The sequence below is a fragment of the Triturus cristatus genome, chromosome 10 (assembly GCF_964204655.1).
Source record: "Triturus cristatus chromosome 10, aTriCri1.1, whole genome shotgun sequence".
NCBI classification, from domain to species: Eukaryota; Metazoa; Chordata; class Amphibia; order Caudata; family Salamandridae; genus Triturus; species Triturus cristatus.
This window is the reverse complement of record NC_140593.1, coordinates 1,197,093,652-1,197,108,015: the sequence shown is the minus strand read 5'-3', so window position 1 is coordinate 1,197,108,015 and position 14,364 is coordinate 1,197,093,652. Positions and strand designations below refer to the sequence as shown.

General features: G+C 43.2%; 1 protein-coding gene across 2 annotated transcripts in view; it reads right to left on the bottom strand.

Moving 5' to 3' along the window:
* The window catches only part of LOC146797033 (myosin-4-like), a 79,196-nt gene that overhangs the window by 15,061 nt on the left and 49,771 nt on the right, over positions 1–14,364 (bottom strand). For both annotated transcript variants that reach the window (XR_014969673.1, XM_085629638.1), the window contains exons 20-34: positions 11,807–11,943; positions 11,454–11,709; positions 11,117–11,359; positions 10,828–11,004; positions 10,590–10,735; positions 9,651–9,741; positions 9,162–9,551; positions 8,830–8,956; positions 5,714–5,832; positions 2,590–2,786; positions 2,315–2,498; positions 1,170–1,335; positions 744–868; positions 320–628; positions 19–222 (exon numbers count right to left, since the gene is read on the bottom strand). Coding sequence is in view for 1 of the 2 variants with exons in the window: in XM_085629638.1 (XP_085485764.1) it covers positions 19–222; positions 320–628; positions 744–868; positions 1,170–1,335; positions 2,315–2,498; positions 2,590–2,786; positions 5,714–5,832; positions 8,830–8,956; positions 9,162–9,551; positions 9,651–9,741; positions 10,590–10,735; positions 10,828–11,004; positions 11,117–11,359; positions 11,454–11,709; positions 11,807–11,943 (2,871 nt within the window). In the remaining variant the exon portion in view is untranslated. The remainder of the gene's footprint in view (positions 1–18; positions 223–319; positions 629–743; positions 869–1,169; positions 1,336–2,314; positions 2,499–2,589; positions 2,787–5,713; positions 5,833–8,829; positions 8,957–9,161; positions 9,552–9,650; positions 9,742–10,589; positions 10,736–10,827; positions 11,005–11,116; positions 11,360–11,453; positions 11,710–11,806; positions 11,944–14,364) is intronic.

Below are 14,364 nucleotides of genomic sequence, written 5' to 3'. Positions count from 1 at the left end.
TCATGAAAAGAGGTCTACCTGAGAATGAAGAAGTTGGACGCGTTCACTGACATCAAGAAGTTCCTGTTCAGCAACTTTGCGAGCCCTCTCTGTTTGTTCAAGAGAAGCCCTCATTTCATCCAGTTCCGCCTGCTGCAGGTTGTTTCTGCGTTCAATGGCAGCTACCTGTTCCTTCAACTCCTCTTGTCCTCTAACAGCATCATCAAGATGAAGTATTGCATCCTTGTGAGCAAGGCAACATTTTATGCATTAGTTATCTTTAAATTGGCAAGGAGGATACAATGATAAGTACAGTTTGAGCTGATGCAGTTATAAGTACCTTGAGTTGACCCTGTACATTCCTCAGCTGCTTCTGAGCTTCTGCAGCCTGGCGGTTGGCGTGGCTGAGCTGAACCTCTAGTTCATTCAGGTCTCCTTCCATTTTCTTCTTCAGCCTCAGGGCATCATTCCTGCTTCTGATCTCAGAGTCCAGTGCGCTCTGCATGCTTTCTAAGGCCCTCTGGCAGTTCCTCTTCAGCTGTTCAATTTCCTCATCCTTTTCAGCAACTTTCCTGTCCACATCTGACCTCACCTGGTTGAGCTCAAGCTGAATGCGCAGGATCTTGGCTTCCTCATGTTCCAATGAACCCTTTGTTGCAAAGAACGGAGAGGATAAGAGACCATTCCCAGATGGATAATATCACTGCACTACTGTCACACTGGAACTCACCAAGCCTGCTATTGAGAGGTCATCGTTTACGTACCTCAGCCTCCTCCAGGGCGGTCTGAAAGTCAGACTTTTCTTGCTCAACCTGCTTCTTGGCTTTCTCCAGTTCATGTAAGGATTTTCCAACCTCCGCAACCTGTTCAGTGAGATCTGAGATCTCCTCTGTGTGAACAAACATTTAGGAAAGAGTTACACCTGGGTGAGTGATTCTATTTATGGAAGACCATTAATCACATGAAAGATCTGGATACAATTGTTTATAAAATCAATTATATCCACTCATAGTCTTTGGTATGTAAATAAATGCACATAATATCATGGTGTTAGCAGATACCAAGTTCTTGTTAGGACTTCCCGTGATGTCATATTACAGTGACGTGGCAAGGCATTGTTTCTATGATACGCTGCTTGAAAGGCACTTTACCAGTCCCGGGGTACAAGATAACACAGTTTTGAAACTTACGCTGAAGGTTCCTGTTTTCACGTTTTAGGGTTTCAAGATGGTCCAGGGATTCCTCGTAAGCGTTCTTCATCTTGAAGAGCTCAGTGCTCAAGGATCTGGCATCCTTCTGAGTTGCCTCCAGCTCAGCCTGCCCTTCCTCGTACTTCTGCTTCCATTCCGCCAGGACCTGTCCACAAAGAGTGTTAGTGATGGCGGTTTCAATGGCCAGAACTTGTTTCTGCGCACACAGAGAAAACTTGACCAATGATGTCATATTTTAATGAGAGCCAATGGTGGAGAACAGAGATGAATGATTTCTGTGTATCATTTTCCAGACCCTGTCTAACTTTACAAGCTAATGATTAATACAAGGCAAATGTCTTCAGAAGTGAGTGAGAGACACTACATTTATTTCTTTGGGCATTATCAGAAGAGTCTAGCTGCCTTGAAGTCTAGCAAGAGATGCACTGCACTTTTGGGCTGAAAGTATCAAACCAGAGAGGGATACGTACAAGAAAAATGAATGAAAGAGGAGCACATGGACACTGCCTAAACATCACCTGGAGCTGTGTCATTTGGTTTGTATCTGGGATCCCGCAATAAAATACGCTTCTTTTCCATATACGTTATTTGTATTTCACTATAATTTTTCTTTTTCTATGTCTTTATTCACAATATCTTCTGTCTTCAATATTCGCATATGTTGCCATTCTTAGTGGTAAGGTTTTCCAATCACCAGGCTATATGATTAAAGATAAACATTTCTCATCAAGCTTTAGAAATTCAGATTTTACCTCAACTCTTTTATCCATAATCACATAATTAAAACATTTGCAAACATGGTATACTTCTTGTTGATCTATTTGGAGATGTCTACTCGAAGACCATACAATTTTGGAGGCTTGCTGATGGATAATCACACTGGTTTCTTTTTGATGCCCTGCACAATCCTACTGAATTATAGGAGGTAGAATAATGCCACTTATAGTTCTTCATTCATTTATCTGGCAAGTGAATTCACAACGTGTCCTATACTTACAGTTCAGAATGGACCTACATTTCAGAAAAAAATGGTTTTGTTTTCATTGTATATGAATTCCATTGACAAGTGATCACTAATTTTTATCTGTCCGTATTAAGAATTGTAAGTGTAGCAAATCAACTACCTTATCAAAGTTCTTCTGTTTCTTGTCAAGAGCTGCGGCTGCACTATTCGCTCTCTCAACATCGATCAAGAGGTCCTCCACTTCACATTGTAGTCTCTGCTTGGTCTTTTCCAGAGATGCACACTTGGAGTTCACCGCCTCAACCTGTTCCTCGGCATCCTGAAGTCTTTGAACAAGTTTTTTCCTGTAAAATTTGGAGAAACATTGAGTCTGACTATTTCCATGCATTTAATGGGTGATGTAGCAGCATTGATCATTTACTGGACATGACATACTTGGCCTCTTCCAGTTCCTCTGTGCGCTGGATGGCATCAGTTTCATACTTGGTCCTCCATTGGGCAACTTCCCCATTGGCTTTGGACATTGCCCGCTGGAGCTCAGCCTTGGCTTCCTGCTCCTCCTCATATTGTTCACGGAGCAGATCACAGTCATGTCGGGCGGATTGCAAGGCGTGTGCCAGGGCGTTCTTGGCCTACAAACAAACAAATATATATATTGCAAATTTCTTGATGGACATTCAGTCTGGTTGATCATAGTTCCTTCCTAAAGGTAGCATGCCACACTTGCATCGGCACAATAGGTTTCCAAAAATTAATGTTTTCTTATAATTGCTGTGATGGTCTGATCACTTGAATATGACATTTAACAGCAACCAGAAGTGTAGTTTATGATAAAAAAAGGTCTACAGCTGACAGCAAAACCATCTCAAAATCACACTTTACCAGTAATCTACACATTTGCAATCAGAATACAATCTTAGAAATAATGCATATGCCTATTTTTTTTAGCCTTCTTGACAAATGGTTATGAAGAGCATCACCCAGATTTTTCTTTATTTTGCCCGTCCCATGGACATACAGTTTACAGTGAATCTGCTTATGACATGTAGATCTGCTGCTTCACTGATGCACCAAGACACACGGGGCCTGATCTAGATCTCGGCGGACACACTACTCCATTACAACGGTGACGGATATCCCGTGTGCTGAAATACAAATCCCATTATATCCTATGGGATTTAGATTTCAGCAGACGGAATATCCGTCACCGTTGTGACAGAGTAACCTGTCCGCGAGATCTAAATCAGGCCTGTAGTCTGATGAAAAACATCTCCCCTTCCCAATGAAAAAAGGTTAGTGGTAAGTGTGTCGGTGATAATGTTTAGATGTGTGGGTTGAACTCTATTTGCAGCAGTAAAGCTGAGCAGAGACTTTAATTTTCTAAGTGGAGTTTTACTTCCAGATCTACCATGATGGTCTAAACACTCCTTGGTAGAAGAGAGGAGGTAGGGCTATTGTTGCATGCACAGAGTGATGGTTAGTGTAGTCGGCTCTTTGACGGCCACCTCATATCTTTTTTTCATGCCTGTCTGTTTAGCCGTTGAAGGATGATGGAGTGGACATCGAAGTCGCGCACTGGAAGCTGGCGGCTGGTGGCTGGAGGCTGGTGGCTGGCAGCTGGTGGCTAGACCTTCTCCTTTTCCAAAACACACATTTTCCAGCTAGCCAGTAAGACTTGGCGGGAGAGTAGTGATTTTAAATAATGTGCCATGGTACAAGTTTATTCTGCCCAGCTTTATATGCCTTAGATTTCTGTCCTGTAGACAATGAAGACCACCTATCCCTATTTAAAATCGCTTTACTTGAATTAGAGATTTTATAGTACATCTTCCTTACAGCACGCTTAGATGGATGGAAGCATATCAATGCATGCTCACACACAGCTAGATGCCACCACATCGCTGCATGCAAAACGTCACTGCATGGTTAACACATCCCTACATGTTAATCAGTCGTTACATGTGGAAGAGGGAGTTTTGTGAATGTGGGTCCCCAGAATGTAGAAGTAAATGTTTTGTTTCCGTTTGTTTATTTTCCATAGGTGGTGAAGCATTGTCTCTAAGCCTGGGTCATGCTGGCGCATTTTGACAAATCTTCTATCCGTTTTGATCTGTTTTTGCATCTTAAGCTCTTTTTCATGCAAAGCTCCCTTTTTCTCTTCTGTAAGCCAGTTTTATTCCTCTGATTATAAGTGTATTCCTAGCTGAATTCAATCTAGTCATTGTTTTCCTGAGCCCCACCATTTTGTAATCAGAATTTGCTATGGACATTGATTCACCAAATTGCAAGGGGTGCCGGAAGTGACCTAGCACACACCGGTGCCAGCAAACAGTTGATCCTGTGGCCTGGCAATACTTTTAACAGCCTGGGAGACCAAGAAAAAAGGGAAGAAGTGGAAACAACTTGCCGTAAACAAGGCACTGGAGCCATGTTTACATCCATCCTCTTCCTTCCACGGCGTTCATGATCCCTGAGGCCAGGGGTAGCAAGGGTAGTACTATGGGTAACAAGGGGAAAGACACGGGTAGCACTGGCTATCCCTGGCTTCTATTCATTCAGCATCTGTACAAGTGCAATTCAATGCATGGTCTATGGCTCTGTCACCCAACAGATATCTGTAAAATCTGTGTGAAATTGGGCGTTAATGGATAAAGGAGAGAGCACTGTAGGTATTGTAGCATTATCTGGGAAAGGTAAGGCTCGTGCCATGCCTCTGGGGACAAGTTTCTCTTCTCCATATCTTCTTCTATAGTGGATTGTAGTCCGCAGGAGTCGTACTTCCAAAACTTACCGCCAAGAGATGCATGGTGGAGCCGTCAAGGTTGTATGACTGGGAAACATCAGCTTTCACTTTTTAAGCTGCTTTGTGGAAGGCATCTCACACTTTCTGCAGACATCCATGGGTTTATTTAGTCACCTGATGCACTAAATCAGATTTATGGCTGATGCACAGTTGACGTCGGTCTCTCTGTGAAATGTTGTCAGCGAGAAATAGACGGCTTACTCATTTGCCGTGCTCACGTACTTGTAACTACTTGGTACCCTATTGTGAAGTGTAGTCTGTGGATGATCTCTTGTTGGAGAGTGAAAATTCACCCACCTCTACCCTGTTATTCTCTGGCATGGGTATCCTCTAAAGAACCTTTCGTGATCTTTTTTGCTGCAGCTGCTTACAAGGCTTAAAGTATCAAACAAACACTTAAAGCTTAGGTGAGATAACTGGTACATTCGTCCAGCTGAAGTATGTAGTAATTGGTTGCTACATATGATAGCACTGTAGGCACAGGCGTGTGGTGAAACCTATGCTAGAGACGGTTCGGAAACAGTTTTTCAGGATCCTCCCTGCTTACAAGAAGAATTCTAGAGTGTATGTCAATGGGGAGGTTACACATGCTGGATAAATACTGCTACAGGTAAGTAGCTTTTCCTTTCATGCATTGTGTCCCTACTCATATGACAATAAATCTAGAATCTGATCATGGGAACATTAAAAATCATATTGTACACATATCTGTAGCCAGCTCTAGTCCTCAGGTAGCAAGAGGGGAACACATCTTACCTTTGTCTCTTCTTCAAGCTGCCTCTTCAGTTCTTCAGTTTGTTGAGTGAAAGCTTGTTTTCCTCTCGACAGCTGAGAAACCAACGACTCTTTCTCTTCAAGGTGACGGGACAGCTCACCTGAAAGAAACAGGAAGCAGAAGAAATTTTTCTTCCAGCAGAATTTAAATGTGTTCCAGGTTTTGTAAAGAGTGTTAAGTGTAAAGTGGGTCAAAACAATTTCGAAAATTTAGGGTATTTTTTCAGTTGTTTGTTTTTTGACTCTTGTGCAATCATCTACAGGGATCCTGTTATAGGGTCAACTCATCGAGTTAAAGCGTATTGAATCACCGATATATATCAAGTTGCTTATCACGGCGCTGCTATTTCATAGACTTCGGTAAAGAAAAAATAATCAAAAAAAAGAAGACAGGATACAATGTGATTGGACATCTGGGCTTGTCTTCCTGCGGAAAGAGTGCTGCACTTTTACTTTTAGCAGTGCTCATGGGAGTATTGAAATTTGCAATAAAAGTTGACTTACATTCAGTTTGCATTCAAGGGTTTCCCCCTAGGTAAGTTAAACTCCAATACAGTATAACTCTAAATTCACTAACGTGATTGTGATTGAGTGAAAAACTCATCAATTGTAAGGACATTCATTGCTAAGTTTTCAAAACAAACGCGTAAGCCTACAATCCTCACGGTCAGCAGTTGTACAACACAGAGCTAGAAGAACACTGGCCAGTTGGCGATCCCAACGTGGTCTGACCATGCTGTTTTCTTGTTCAGCATAAGTAGAAGTGACTTTTTGTTTTCTTATTTTCATTACAGATCTTGCAGATGCACAATGATTGATGGCTGCTTCCTGGGGCGTTCAGTACGGGCGTCAAGGCTGTCGTTTTGCAGGGGCATACCCGATGAAATAGGTTACTCACTTCCTAGGGCGCTGCTTCGTAGGCGTGATCACTGAGTAGCAGCAGGCACAGTCCCTAGACCCAGAAAATAACTGAATTCTTTGCCGGGCATTTGTTGCCGTTGGGCTGTGGAACTAAGCGGCGAAATTGCAGTGTTACAATGTCTGCATTGATGGTGAGGGGTCCAGATCCCAGACTAGAAGGAGGGAGTGGTCCTATACTGTGTTAGCCGGATCAAAGGCTTCTATGAAAAGGAAGGTTTTTAACTCTATTTCAATTCTGATATGGCTTGCGAGGCCCCTTAGCGAATGGGAGAGGTTCTCCGAAACTAAAGCAAATTGAGTCTGCAGAGTCTGTCCTCCATGGCTCTGTCCTCCATGGCTCTGTCCTCCATGGCTCTGTCCTCCATGGCTCTGTCCTCCATGGCTCTGTCCTTCATGGCTCTGTCCTCCATGGCTCTGTCCTCCATGGCTCTGTCCTCCATGGCTCTGTCCTCCATGGCTCTGTCCTTCATGGCTCTGTCTTCCATGGCTCTGTCCTCCATGGCTCTGTCCTCCATAGTTCTGTCCTCCATGGCTCTGTCCTTCATGGCTCCGTCCTCCATGGCTCTGTCCTTCATGGCTCTGTCCTCCATGGCTCTCACACCTCCCCATCAATTGTTGTATTAAGTCTCAGCAACCTCATATTTGAGGTTAGACTCAGTGAGGACTAGTGGTAGGCAGCTGTTTTCGGGAAGCAGATGGGATCTTGAAGCTATTTTAGACAGCTTTGATGTAACCCTTTTAGATATTTTGAGTATGCTTCTTCGAAAACAGAGTAGGAATCGTCTAAGTGTGAGTGCGTCAGAGTCCTGACAAAGTCTTCCTACTGGTTTGAGTGAAGAAACGTCATGATTAAAATGTGTTATCCAGTTGTTTTTTTTTTTTAGTTGACCCCCTGGAATCGCCCCGGATGTGGAGCTGGGTAAATTATATATATTTCTTTGTTGTAAATCTGACCCAGAGTCTCTGTTTCTCACTATGGCGGTATAGGTACCCCTCCTTCATGCAGTAATGGTAATGGCTGTGCTAAAAACACCCAGGAGGTTGGAAATCAACCCTCCTCATCAGTCTTTGCATTGCCTAGGTTCATTTGTAAGTGGAAGAAGAAAGCTGAGTGATCTGCTCAAACAGATTCAGGTGCAGTACCCACCGGTGGGACATGGAGTAACCTCCGTGACTTGAATGTATACTCTTTGGTGGTGGTTTTGGAGATGCCAAACCAGTCTTCTCAACTCTTTGCGGAAAGTAAAATCAAGAATCAAAATGACAGTATCTCCGGACGTCCCCGCACGTGTTTATCACATGGTGATTAGTGGGGAGAAGGAAGCAAGCAGCAGCTAAAGTTGACACTGGCAGAACATCACATTTTGCTATTTTAGCATCCTAGATCTCAAGGACATTCTTCCACTGCCAGTGTGATACAAGCACACGCGTTTCATTTGGATTATCAGGTATGCGAACTCCCAGAAGACTATGACCAGCTCAAAAGTTGGATGGTGTTCTCAGTGATTGCCCCACGGGAGAGGAAAAACGTGAAGATAAAGTCTAAAGCTGGGCTAGCCCTGGTGGTGGAGATTTCCACAGTTGCTCAAACATGGTCTCAATAAACTCTGCTGCTTGCTGTCTATAATTACCAATCAAGATATTGACATTTTCAGAAGAAAGGGATTCTATGGTGTATTAAGTTTACATGTTCCAATTTAGGTTCTTTTCAAAGACCAGTGATTACGTCCTGATTGTTGGCAGCAAAGCAAACACTACTGTCTCACAGATGTTGACTTCACACTGCAGGAAGGCGCTTCCAAAAGATGAGCCATTGAGCTCTCCGACTTGCTCTAAGTTCTTCATTCTCTTATCCCTGGCACTCAGCATTCTTCAGCAACTATTTTTTAGCTGCTTCACTGAGCTCTTGTTCTCAAATCTCTCTCTCTCTGATTTAGGTTGTGCTCCGTATCATTCAGACCGTTTTCTCATCCCCCCCCCTAATTTTTTATCCTTTGTTGTGAGTCCTGAACTAAGAAAGGGTCGAACAAGAGGATAGATTAGTCATTTGTAATGAATACTGCTCTGAAAATAAGAACCACTTAATTAAATACCCGCTGTTCTGAATATTCATTTGAGCATTGTTTGTATTTCTTGATATTTCTGACACGTTGTACAAAAAGGTGCTGTCAGCCTACCGTTCTCGGTTTGGAAGCGAGCCCTCTGGGTTGTGAGATCGTTGATTATTCGTTGATGTTCATCATTCTTTGCCTTAAGCTCGCTGAGTTGGTCCTCCAGAAGCCGGCTTGTCTTTTCAAGATTGGCCTGTTGAACAGAATTGAAAGGGTTGACTCCACTGTACCGATAAGATAGCTATAGCTATGCCATTTTCCTGTTCTTAGAAGGTGAATCTATGCTGGATTCACTATAGACCTTACTGTGAACTTTATACTTATGTTTTATATGCTAGCTTTATTAAATGGTCTAGTTCACGTAAAAAAAGATTTGCTTAACAGGATTTTCTTTTTACCTTGGACTTTGAAACGTTCTCCATGTTGCTGGCAAGGTCATCAATTTCCATCTTCAATTCACTCTTTTCTTTCTCCAGCTTCTGTTTGACGCGCTGCAGATTATCGATTTGCTCTCCAAAGTCTGCAACACTGTCTGCATGCTTCTTGCGAAGGGCAGCAGCAGTAGCTTCATGCTGAAGAGTGGACTCTTCCAGGTCTCGCCTCAGTTTCTGGAACTCTGCTTCACGCTTCTTGTTCATTTCAATCTGGGCTGAAGTGGCTCCACCAGCTTCTTCCAGTCTTTCACTGATTTCTTCAAGTTCCCTAGAGAGATCGGACCTCTGTTTCTCAACCTTCGCCCGGGATGCACGCTCGGCTTCAATTTCTTCCTCCAGTTCTTCAATACGAGCCTGAAATAAAGATGTGCATAAATGTTCTCATGTTCTAATCAAACTATTTCCAACTATTTAGAAATGTATTCATAAACCTCAAAATCTCCAGAAAAGTACCTGCAATTCTTTGATTTTTTTCTGCAACTGGACTCCCAGAGTTTGTTCATCATCAATCTTGCTCTGTAGTTGGCTGATTTCAAATTCTTTCCTAAGTTAAAAATGTAAAGATTTAAGACTGATTGGAGGTATGGTGCTGTCTATGTAGCAGTTTTGTGTTTTAAAAAACTTACAAGGAGTTACGCCTCTTCTAACAATGGACAAGTGGAGGCGAAGGCCGGCCGCCTGTCGGAGAAGATTCCTCCCATTGAGAATAAATAAATGACTGCGGATAGGTTCCTTTTCTTCCCAACTATTTCGCCTTTATCCAGGTTTCAACTTCTAAATTGAGCCCAGAATTATGAAATTTTTTATGACAGTAATTTATCAAGTAATATGTGAGTGAAATAAGAGTGTAAGGTATCCAGAAAGCTACTGGGGCATCAAACCATAAAAACCAGTATTGCCGCATAGGGCTGGTGTTCGACCTTCCTCCTCTGCCCGTGGACCACATTGTGGCAGTGTATCTGCAGTTCTCAATGATTTACCCAGGATGCCCAGGCCAATGATGCCTCCCTGATTCAAAGGCTAGTCTTTCACTGGTGTCACATCATGTGATGTTAGAAAGAGGTACTATAGGGTCTATTTGAGACATACCCTGGTGCTGGTGTAACCTTAATGAACACTGTCATCGCTTGTGAAAGGGAGGTATCACTTCTCTTTTATAGGAAGTGTAAGTGACTCCAGAGCCTCAGGGACAGAGGCATTTGTGGAATCATACCGTGACAAGCATACCTCCCTGGAAAATAAGTGTACATCATCCAGTAAAGGCAGTTGTTATTTTAATCTGACATTGGTCTATTTTTTACTGACCTAATAATGTATTTAATGTTACCTAATTGTTTGTTATTTTTGGAAGTCAGTTACACATTTCCTTTAGTTTTTCAAATTGATACTAACTTCTTTAGCTTTTCCTCGGCTTGCTGCTTATCATTCTCAAGATCCATCGTCGTTTCCTGGGACAGCTTCAGGTCACCTTCAAGCTTCCTCTTGGACCTCTCAAGGTCCATGCGAAGTTTCTTCTCTTGCTCCAAAGATCCTTCCAGCTGGAGATTTAAAATAAAGTCCACTTGATACATTTTCTCAAGCAACCTTTTGCTAATCAAGCAAAATGTCCAAATATATATCAAGAACTTACATCATCCACTTGCTGTTCCAGTTTGGTTTTGGCTTTTGTAAGCGCATTGACCTTGTCTTCTTCTGCCTGGAGGTCATCAATGGTCTGCTGGTGGGCTTCCTGGAGGGCTTTCTTCTCCTTTGTAATCTTTGTAACATTGTCTTCAAGTGACGCCATTTCCTCTGTAAGGTTTTTAACCTGTAAATGGAAGTTCAAGAAAGATACATAGAAGATATTCAAAAAGGTTTAGCATATTTTCAATATTGCAAATGTTAAGAAGAGGATTTGAGAGCTTGCTGTTACCACATACCTTATTCTCCGTGGCATGCTTTTCCTTCTCTACTTTGGCTAGAGTCAGCTCAAGGTCATCGATGTCTTTCTTCAGCTCAGAACATTCATCCTCCAGTTTCCTCTTCTTTGCCGTCAACTCCGCATTACTTTCCTCCTCATCTTCAAGTCTTTCTGCCATTTCTTTGATTTTAGCTTCCAGTTGAATTTTGTTTTTGATGAGACCTTCACATCTTTCCTCTGCATCTGCTAGGCTTTCAGTTTCCTGTATGTAATCAGATGAAAGAAATGTACATACATGTACAATAAATATTGGCAATTATATTATCAATTTTATGTGTGCATGCCTCTTCTCTTACCGACTGGCATTGAAGGAGAAGATCGTTCTTCTCCTGCAGTAAGGCTACCATCTTCTCCTCCAGTTCCTTCTTTCTTGCTTCAGATTTTTGCAGCGCTTCCTTTGTTTTACCAAACTCTTCTTTCATGTTTGCCATCTCTTTTTCTGTCTCCGCGCTCTTCAGAAGAGGCTTAATCTTAAAGTAAAGTTTCATCCACGGCCAGGTTTTGACATTCATGAATGCCCGAACATTGTATTGGATGGTGAACAGCGCATCTCTATTGAAGGAAAAAAAATACAACATTGGTGAGCATTGCAGATGGTGTACTTTACTGATGAATATCAATTTTATTGCCTCTTGAACCCATGCAGCACCTTCTGTCCATCATCTTCTTGAATTCCACTCTCATAAGGAATCCTCTGCAAAGAGCCTGAGTGCGGGTGATGAGCTCGGCCAGCTTTTCATCCCTCATCTCTTCAAGAGTACCCAGGAGACCAGCTTTGAAGAACACCTTCAATGTAAGTGAAAAATTGCTAAGTGTATTTTCCTCCGATAGTGTCACTTTGTGATTTTGTATTAATATACATTATAACATGAGAAGGGAATGTTTCATTAGCATTGCTCTGATTCAGGCAGATGAGAAACCAACCAAGGACCCCAAAGTACAGAAGTATACTTGTTAATTTAAAATGAAAATCCCAGTTACACACATTACCTTTCCAACACCGTTTTAAGAGGGATAAGGTCTCCCTATGACGCTTGCTAGAGCATCATCAAGAGCATTCTGGTACCAATAATTGAACTCTGCACATGTGCCATCTGTAATATGAATTCCTTCCAGAAAACAATATTTTATTGGAATCCTTTTTTAAAGCAGGAATGCTATTAGAACCTTCTGATGAATACTTCTAACCACAGATTCCTCACCTTTAGAATATATGCCCCAGGCGTCAACTGGATCCAGAAACGTTTCATAGCAGTGCTCCCACACACTGCTAGTCATACTGTGCGACTCCTCGTAGGCTTTGACCCGCCCCAGATGTAACAAAGCAGAGCTGTATACAAGTGTAACCCCTGCTCCCCAACATCAGTTCCTTTCTTTCTGCATCTTTGAACGTGCATGCAGAGCTCAGCTTCCACTTTCATCAGTTTTTTAGCGACTCCTAAGCCAATGTCCAGTTTGCAAGGGAAGATGTCCCTCCCTAAAACTACTGTCTTCAAACCATGCTATATCTGCAGAAAACAGATGTCGGGCATGAACCCATACGAGGTGTGTCTTTGGTGTTTGGCCTCAGGGCATGACTCCAAGTCATGGGTTAAGAGTGCCCTTGTGCACCTGAAGGCGATTCAGCACCATAAAGCTGTAAACTTCCAAACACAAGAAGTAGTCATGCGCCTCATGCAAGTCCCACACTCGCTTCAAGTTGAAGGCCCAGACTTGCTCCTACTCCCAAGGATGCTCCCATGAGAAGTCTTCTTTGCTGTCGAAGTCCTCCGGTAAGTATGAGTCCAAGAGGGAACATTTGAAGGTGAAAACTCCATACCACCACTTTCTCTCAAATGAGAATTTGAAAGCGAGTGAAGTTGTCGACTGATTTTGCTCTCTTCTCCAACTGAAAAGTCGTTTCCGCAGTTGATCCTGATGTGCCCTGAATTCCCCGGGCCATCTGTGATTCTGCAGCAGGTCGAGGCCTTTAAGGAGGCCATGCTGCAAATCTATGGCATTCTTCTGGCTCCCTCTGTTGTGTCTTTGGGCCCTAAGGATGTGCAGGGGCCATCATTTGAGTTACTGCTGATGGGTCCATCCTTGGCACAGTGTGAACCCCTTGAACTCATCATGGGATCCGCACCAACTCCTTGACAAGCTTCCAGCTCGGCTCCGACACCCATGTCAGGCTCTCCTTCATTGATGCCAGTGCCAACACCACTGATGCTGGAGGAGAATCTAGTAACACCTCTGATTTCTGACCCTGAACCGTTGTCAGATCAATCCTGACTGAGGTCACGCTCTGAATACGCTACAGCGCACCCAGTCCCCGCACAACCTGAGTCTGATTCTACGATTCCGCTACTTCAGAGGTACCCTCAGAAGCTCTATTGTTTTTTTGCCTTTGACTCTAACCGAAGCTTGCAACCTAATGAAGATGACTATGGTGGAGATGGGGATGATTTACCTCCCACATTATGATGATGACAGTCTTTACATGAACTTTCAGGAGAATAGTGGGCTTGATACATCACCTGATATAGGGTTGAATATGCCTTTTAGCCCTCACTAACGTGGGACAGTGCCTCCTTTGCTGTGGTAATTCAACAGGTGGCTTAGGTTCTGGGCCCACAACTGCCTTCCGTTGAAGTCAAGACAAATGTCCTTACAGGCATTTTGCAACCTGGACCAACCTCATCTGAGCCCTTGCTTCTGTTCACTGAAATCCTCACAGACACCTTAATGGGCACTTAGACTAAGCCCTTTTCTTGTCTGCCAGTGAATACGGAGGTAGCCAAATGTCATAGATCATCTTTTGGCAACCCTGATTTTATTGCACAGCATCCTATTCCAGAGCGACTGGTGGTCCGGGCTTCCAACAGCAAGGAGAGCACAAATTCATTCCCTACGACCACCTGCCACAGCTTCTCCCTTCCCAGGAGAGGGAGTCATAGAGTATTTAGGCATTTGGAAAACAAATGTTTCTTTCGGCTAGCCTGGCACTGATGTTGGCCAATGCTGTATTTTATTGGGCCAGTGTACAAACACCCTCTGTGACATGGCCAGGGAGATCTTCAGAGCAGTTGTAGAACAACTTAGGACCTCCTTGGTTCAGACCATTCCAGACGGCCAACATGCAGCTAAATACATGATTTGTGCTGGCCATTGATGCCACTGAATCCCTAGGATGAAAAGTTGGCACCAGTGTGGTGCCAAGGAGTCATG